Source organism: Pocillopora damicornis, chromosome 1 (assembly GCF_964200805.1).
Source record: "Pocillopora damicornis chromosome 1, jaPocDami1.2, whole genome shotgun sequence".
In the NCBI taxonomy this organism is placed as follows: Eukaryota; Metazoa; Cnidaria; class Anthozoa; order Scleractinia; family Pocilloporidae; genus Pocillopora; species Pocillopora damicornis.
The window spans coordinates 22,293,566-22,302,087 of record NC_142670.1 but is presented as its reverse complement, the minus strand read 5'-3'; the positions used below and the strand labels follow the sequence as shown (position 1 = coordinate 22,302,087).

Genomic DNA, 8,522 nt, shown 5'->3' with positions numbered 1-8,522 from the left:
CATTATAGGATGGTCACCATTCAACCAGACCGAATATCTCGCCTGGGCGAACAATTTACATTTACGATAAGAGTTAAAATAGTGAAGTAATGATTATGAAGAGAAATAAATAGAGAATAATACATAGGCGCGCGTAGATATGGAGTTTCTTTTCTTCTGGAGTTTTAGTTCTTACAGCTGTCACGAAACGGTACCATCCCTCGGATAGTTGTGTATCACAAAACACTAGATCATTTAGCGGTGTATCGTCAATGGAATTTATATTATCCTCACTCTTCTTCATAACACGGATCGGCTACAAATTTAAGTCTTAATTTTAAAATAATTGCAATTATTGCATTTAAGAATAAATATTTTTTTAACGTTTTTTAAGTCTGATAGTTTATTATTGCCCGGGATATGTTGAGAGTCGATTGTATCGTTTAATTTTGTCTTAGAGATACCAATTCTGTGGGATTTCTTGAAAAGATCTTTTCTATCAAATAACTGACTAAAGGGAGAATTGACTTGTTTCTCTCAGAAATTCGTCTTCATAAATTTTAAAGGAAAGCTCATTAAAAAAGTCGAGATTATTATCCAATCAAACCTAGATAATATTAATATATTTAAAAGGTACCAGATGGCGATTTATGTCTCACTAAAGGAAATAGATATCTCAACATATTAATCACTTACTTCCTAAAGTTCGGAAACTTTCCGAAGATTATCGATTATTCACCCGAAGGAATATGATGAACTTTGCACTTCAACAACACTAGCGACAGTACCTTTAACAACAACAAAAAGATAAAGTGGAACCGGTTTTGTTTACTGACATCTGGAAAGTGATAATTCATTATTACGTGTAGAGAATTTGAATAGTACGCGATAAGAGAGTTTGGCGTTTGGGAAAGTCAATTTATATTTTCTAAAGTGTAACAAAGACATGCAAAGCTCTGATTACTTAGACGTGCTATTTTCCATAGGCTCATTGTCAGTTATAACTAAAGCAACCAGAGTAACAGATCATGTCTTACCTTTACTGGTTACATCCACACAAATAAGCCTGAAAAGGTTGTTAAATTAGGTTTTAACTGGTCGTTATTTGGAACCTCTTTTTGGTGTTGTTTTGCCTTTTGTTAGAATGGCTGGTGTAAAAGCTACTAGCGTAGACATCATTGAGATTTTCCCCATTTCACCCAACACACTTTCCTAGAAGATTCACCTGTTAAGGTATGATTTATTTGAAATAAGGAATATTATACTCCTACAATTTTAAACCATTTAATTAAACAACGTGTAATAATTCTTTCTCAGGAACTACTCCTATAGGCAATACAATAATTGTCATTTAAAAACTTACTTAACCCCACAATAAAGACTCACTATTGCCTCCAAATCTCCTCAAAATACACAATCTTTGGAGTATATCACAGTAACGAGCTATCTTTTGATAGAGGTTCCAAGATAGTTGGTCTTTTCTGACAAAAGAAACTACTACTCCTAATTGACTGAGTCCTTACATACTATCACAACGTATTTTAAAACATTCCGGAATTCGAAGCTTACAACAAAACTAATGTGGAAGAAATACATCATAATTACATAGCCTATTGAATGTTCTTGTTTTCCATGCTATGTCATCATAAAGTTTGAATATCGATTTCGCGCGCAGTGACTTAGAATACAGACTTACAGTCTCTATCCACAACACACCTAAGCTGCTTTAGTTTCTAACGACCTGAGTAAACATTAAGAGTCCAAAACGTTTTGTAATAAGCAAAATACAATGCTCAAAGTTGTGCTTAAAACTTACTCAGTGAAGCTCTTCGATTGGAATAAATAGAGATGATATGAAGATTATTTTGAAGCTCACTAATGCCCATATATAGTTGTTGACATTAGCTGGGGGAGGGGCGGGTGGGGGGGGGGGGGTCTGTTCTAATACTCGGATAAACAACAATTGTTCAGTTGACTCTGATGATGATTTCAGCCGAGGTTATAAAAATGTCAGCCACTATTACTCACTACCTTCAGCCACAATTTTTAATAGTCCTCTCATGTGGAAGACCAAACTACGCGGTCCAATGGTACTCTTGTCTGGAAACTACTCACTGTTTAACATTTACCAAAAAACTATACATGTGATGTACATGTGCGTGCCAATAAATGGATTTGTGAATCCTTTCACTGTGCAGAATGACTTGCTTATAGCATTTAGTCCGTGCCACAGTAGCGCCAAGGACAAGAAGGGACCTTTTGTAATTCGTAAATAAAGTAGGATCCGCAGTCTTTCACTTTAATGTTGTTTGATTTCTTGCAACAATCTGCACCTCTGGTAAAGCAGACCTTTGAAGAAACCTCACCATCTGCCAGTGTGGGGTGACCACCTTTTAGCCAGCCAGATAAGGCCGCACCACATTTCCAATCCGGTACGCACTGGGTTGGCATTTTTGTTCCTGCATCTCCCACGAAACGATACCATTCCCCGAACATTAAGGATGAGGAAACGTCGTCACATTTTTCTCCACCGTAGGGTGTGTTGTAAGTGCTCTTTCTGTCAGCATCGCTCAGGTTTCTGTAATTATAGCACGGATCGGCTAAAAAGTTGAATTTCGGTTAATGCGATATTTTGTATATTTTTCTTTATAAGAAAGCTTAAGGAAAAAAAATTATTACATAAACTGCGGTGTTTAAGAAGGATTTCCCGCCCTGTGAAAAGCCGTAACAGCACGCCTACAATATTACGATAACTTTTTACATTTGTTTAATATCACCAATCAGCTGTGTAAGGTTAATAAATGAATGGCAAAGCGTTGACCGTTCTCAATCCAGGGTTGCTTGTCGAGATTTTCTTGGATTATGACTGCTAAAAACACAAAAAAATTCGTATTTCTTACGGACAATGGCTTTTAAAATTTCCTAGAAGCGGAAGTAAAACTAAATACGAGAAGAAAAATTGAAAGTTACATACTTGACCTGGGCAATGGTATGTTTTCGCAGCTGATAACGAATATCGACAACTGAAAGATTTGCCACAGGCTGTTTGTGGCCATACATGTGGAAATATTTATTCTTTCGGTAAGGAAAAAGCCAATAACTGCAAATTTTGAGAATTTTGCCATTTCTTCGTCTTGAGCCTTATCGTACTTTACGACTTTTTTTTTTAGCGGACTGTGAAACCTATAATTTCATTCTTTAGACCCTTCCTCTCAGTAAAGGCCTATTTTGATTATATGATAAACAAAATAATACATGGTTGATAGCAGTTATTGAACGTGTTCAACTCGATACCAAGAAATTATAGCAGTTTATATTCTTGTGAAAGAAAGTGATCCTCGCAGTAACGTGCACTACTTAGGCAGTAGTGAAAATAAGGCCTGAAAAAAATTCAGGCCTGCACGGGATTCGAACCCATGACCTCTGCGATATGCAATGCAAACCCGACACACAGTCGAGGGTTCGCATAACTTTCAAGAAATTTCCCAACCCTCCGAGTGTTTAATTTATCTATGTTTTCCTTATTCTCTTTGCCTGCTTCCTAATTTTAGGTATTTATTCTTCCATTAATTACTATTGAAATGATTTAGCAGGAAGCAAGGGTTTTTAAAGAAAAAATTAAAAAAAAAAAGACTTGAAAGGCACAAAGTCTTGAAAGTAGGGAACGATTTTATATACAATTTGTGAAAAATCAAGTAATTTTAATCGGCTTTGACCTGAAACGTTCCTCGAGTCGTTGCTCTCAAGGTCATAATTTCATCATCAAGATGATTTTTAATTTCTCCAATAAAAAGGGGCTAAATTGTACACTAAAATTATGCAATGAAAAAGAGAGGTCACCGTGCTCGTTAAAGAGCTAAAGAGCACCGTACCTCTTTGCAGGGTCCATTTATTAAAAAGCAATGCCGTGCTCTCGGAATTCCCACGCGCTTATTCACCTGATTACGTGATTTTTTCACGCAGCACAGGATGCCCAGTGCAATACTAAGGAATCTCCTTTAGACTGATCGCCAGATTCAATTTGTTACCGAAAAATGTACCGTGAAATGACGCGCGTGAAAAATTGTTAGTAGAGGCTTAAATGGGGTAAGTTTGGCCCGTCATTTCTCTCAAACAAGCACGGTGACCTGTCTTTCTTATTGTATCTTCCGAAAAAGACATTGTTAGGGAACATTTAAGGAAAGATTGAAAAAATTATCAGGTAATTTTTTTTCTTCTCAGGAATCACCTTAATACGCCAAAATGGGAAAATCTTAACCGCGTTCAACATCGATTTTAGCCAATCAGATTATGCTGGTTGATTGCTTTTAATCCTTTCGAGACACAGCCTCATAATAATTCTATTTATAAGAACATTTATGCGTCATCAACAATAAATAATGGGGCCACTGTTTTCTCTCCTGTAAGACAAAAACCATGCACATCAAGTCTTTAAAAAATATAAAATATATCTTTCTTTTTCCTTAATGGTTTGTCGAAGGACGTTCAAGCAAACTAAAGGCTCTAAAAACTAACGTGATTTGTTACATGGCCAAACAAGAATAGCCATTCACTCAACATTATTGACAGCGAGTTCAGCCAGTACTATCTTTACAAATTTTTTAAGGCATGGATTAAAAGAGACTAACCATTACAAGTCAAACCATCCCAAATGTATTTAGGATTACAGGCGCAACTGTAGGAGCCCTGGGTATTACTGCAGGAGGCGTGCTCATCACAGATGTTCATTTGTGAACACTCGTCGATGTCTGATGGGGTTCAAACGCACCACGTTATAGCCCACAATTGGGTATTAAGATGAAAAATGTTTTGGTCGATCAATATACAATGAACACCTGTACAAAATACTGCAAAACCTAATCTCAAAAGATTTTTGGACAAAGTGAAATAATCCACCATTTCTAATAAGGGTGAATTATGGAGTAGAACTACATTTTAGGATAAATGTTTGACTACTTCTGGCATCATAATTTGAGTTAAAAGGACGTTTTAGATTACTCTCCGCTTTGAATGGCTGGGATTGAAGGAAACTCATTAAAATTACCTGAGCAAGTCTGTCCATCTCCGGCGTATCCAGTGTGGCATGTACATATATGTGATCCAATGGTGTTGGTACAGTTAGCATTCACATGACAAGAAAGATTTTTTGCACATTCGTCAACATCTAAAAAATGAAAGGCTTTCAATCACGGTTCTTGGAGTATGATACATGTATAAACCCCCTTATTTTGATCATTAAGTGCGAAAGTTGTCTCCAAAGAGTTGTTGGTCACTATGTTTTATTAAAGAGAAAGCTGGTCAACAAAAATGTTCAGCATTTTGTCATTAACTTTAAATAGCTGGGACTGTATGCATAGAAATAGGAGCGATGAAGATTGTGTCTCTTCGATCAAAAAGGACTTTTCTGAGCATTGAAGGAAACTTATTAAAATCACCTGAGCAAGTCTGTCCATCTCCAGTGTATCCAGTGTGGCATGTACATACATGTGATCCAATGGTGTTGGTACAGTTGGCATTCACATGACAAGAAAGATTTCTTGCGCATTCGTCGATGTCTGAGAAATGACAGGCTTTCAATCACGATTCTTGGAGTATAAAAACAAACAAACTCACGCAAACTAACATTTCTCAAAGTCATAACGAGGCCTTTACCTGTGCAGTTCCGTCCATCTCCGTTAAATCCAAATAAACAGGTGCACACAAACGATCCATTTGTGTATCGACAAGTAGCGTTCAGGTGGCAATCGTGAGTGTTTTTTTGGCATTCATCAACATCTGAAAAAATGGGAAAGAAAGGAAAAATTCTACAACGGTAGTGATTACACGAGTGAGATATACATTGTCTTTTAAACTCTTATGAAAAAGCATTTCGTTAGTTATCATTGTGACAGATTAATTCTTCATTTAGATTAAACCAAAACTTCCACTGCAACGGAATCTCTCTCTAGACACCATTCCAAACTGTAGCTGGATATCAGTCGCCAAAGATCAGCCTTGGTAGTCTTCCGTTAAGATACGCACTCGACGGCAAAAACGTGATATATAAATATGGGGGTTTAAATACTCCAGGATATATTGTGTTCGTATCGGTCTATTCTGTAATTAACCTTTTTCGCAATGTTCTCCTTCGAATCCAGGAGGGCACGAGCATCGATATCCCTTGATTGTGAAACCGGACTGACAAGTTGCATTATTTTGACAATGTGGGTTTTTACCGCAGGCGTTCTGAAAAGAAAAAAGAAAAAATAATAAAGAAGGAAGATCGATGTATTGATTAATTGATACATGAATGAACGAACTTAAGTTTTGTTAAACGTCGGTTGTTTTCCACGATTCATCACCGAGTTGCTGAATTTGAATTATACCTTATATTTTACCTTTGAGCCTCGATAATAAAAATCAGCATCAGGCATCAGGTCAGTATCATTTTCAAGATGAGTGGCGTTATTCAGTTCACAGATATAAGTGATTCCTCCAGTCTCTGGCTCTTTTTTGAAGTTAGCACTGACGCAGTTGTCGTTCATGTAGCAGAAAAGTTCACAGTGGTCCAAGTCTTTGACGTGTTTAGTTTCGACTACATGGTTTACCAAACGTCTTTCAGCAAAGAAGAAGTAATCTGGAAACACCATTGTGCGATCTCGCTCTGAAATAAAGCAATCAAAATATAGTTAGAAAACATTTTTTTTTCTTTTCATACAGAAATAAACTCACGATTCGAGTTATTAAGCGTGCAAAATAACACGCTTGGTGAACAAAGAACTGTGATCTCAGTTAAACCATCACTACGAAAAAAAGGAAAAAAATTGATGCTACCTTCATTTGTTGACTTTTGTCTTTCTTTGAACATAAGTATCTAGGACAATTTTCCAAGTTTCAATTCCGCGATCAGAGATTTCCTCATGATTTGAGCGGAGACTTCTATTTCGACAAAGTAGGTTAACACATAAAATGCTTGCGTAAAAGACAAATTTGAATAAGGTTTATAATTGTTTTTTGATCACGCTGTGCCCGCTCTTATATCACAATTTCGGAATATTTTGTATAATAAGGCACTAGATAATTACACCCCGCCCCCTTCTCCACTGAGAAAAACTTTCAAAACAAAAGAGAAACGAAAACCAAAAATTGGTTGCAGCGACCATCACTTTTCTTTTGTGAAGACACAAGGCTTTTAGAGAGAGGGTTCGGTCTCTCTATTTTCCGCAGCAATATTATTTTAGGGGAGATAGGACAAAATCCGTAAAGAATACGATCCGTCAATCTTTTACTGTTGCTGTAATTTATCATAATTTTGAATATTTTGTGTAATAGGGCACAAGGTAATTAACCCCAGCCCTCCCTCCCTCCCAAAGTTTAAAACAAAAGTAAAACAAAAACAAAAATTAGCAGCAGCGACCATCACTTGTGAAGAAAAGATGTTTATAGAGCATTTCGTGTCTTCTTGTTTCCCCTGAACGATATTATTTTAGCGGAGATAGAACAAAAGCCGTTTAAAAAAGCTATCCGCAAATTTTTCTCAAGTTCCTTCTCTAATTCATGATCGATAAGTCATGAAAACAAATCATTTTTCTTTATAAACCTTTTCACTTTCTTCATCACACAGGTCCTTGAAATTCAGAGTTTCTTACTCGAGTTTAAACTATCGCCTTTGGTCATTTAGATCGATTATCACAGAAGAGGAAATTTATGCTAATTTTCATTTAGACGGGCTATCGTTGTCAGGCATCACGCAGGAGATTCATATACGGGTTCAAGATGTTTCTATCGATAAATTCAGTATACATTGGGAAATTTGACTTTTTCCTATAAAATAGTAAATTTAAATGTAGAAAGTCAAACACTATATTTCTCAAACAAAAAATATCGAAAGTACTAACAATTTAACGGTAGTCATGCCACCTGTTTTTGAGGTGAGTGCCTTTAAACTAATCCTTAAATATATTTTTGCTGACCTGAACTTTCTCTTAGACTTGCACAATATTCGATTTTAGCCTTTGATAGACAAGCTATGTTCATGGACGAATATACAACAAAACACTGTAGGCATTCTTTAACATATGTCAGCAATGTTCTCTTGTAAACGAAGTAATTTGTATTTGCCAAAGTTTTTTGTCGTTTTGCATCTCATATCCAATTTTCTGAATAAAGAAAAGATAAAACATTTTTGTTAAATACCTTTTGATTTTTCAAAAACGAGTTCCAATCTTGGGTGGATGTTCAATGTCGGTTTTTGACTTAGTCTTTGCTAATTGTTGTAACGTAACTTAAAGTCTTTTTGTATCAGCAAAAGAGAATAAAGGAGATATATAAATAAGGTTGCACTCATAAGTGAATCGAAGGATAAAAAATGATTCGCCGTCTGCGACTCACCTTTTCCAAAAGTGAAGTTAGTCAATAATGCATTCCAGGCTATGAACATGAAAAATGAAATAAATTCCATGCCTTCTTCAAGGTAACGGTTTTCTGTTTCTATCACGCGCGTATGGCACAAGTTTTAAGTTGATCGCCAGCTCCCAGCAGTGGATTAAGCTTCCCAAATCGAC

At 36.2% G+C, this 8,522-nt stretch overlaps 1 protein-coding gene across 1 annotated transcript; it reads right to left on the bottom strand.

Moving 5' to 3' along the window:
• Positions 1-1,701: 1,701 nt before the first annotated feature.
• Positions 1,702-4,707, bottom strand: LOC149052789 (pancreatic secretory granule membrane major glycoprotein GP2-like). The gene is made up of 2 exons (XM_089205724.1): positions 4,608-4,707; positions 1,702-2,579 (listed from the first exon to the last, which is right to left on the bottom strand). The coding sequence occupies exons 1-2, from the start codon at positions 4,705-4,707 to the stop codon at positions 2,197-2,199; spliced, it is 483 nt and encodes a 160-aa protein (XP_089061850.1). The 3' UTR covers positions 1,702-2,196.
• Between the last annotated feature and the right edge of the window lie 3,815 nt (positions 4,708-8,522).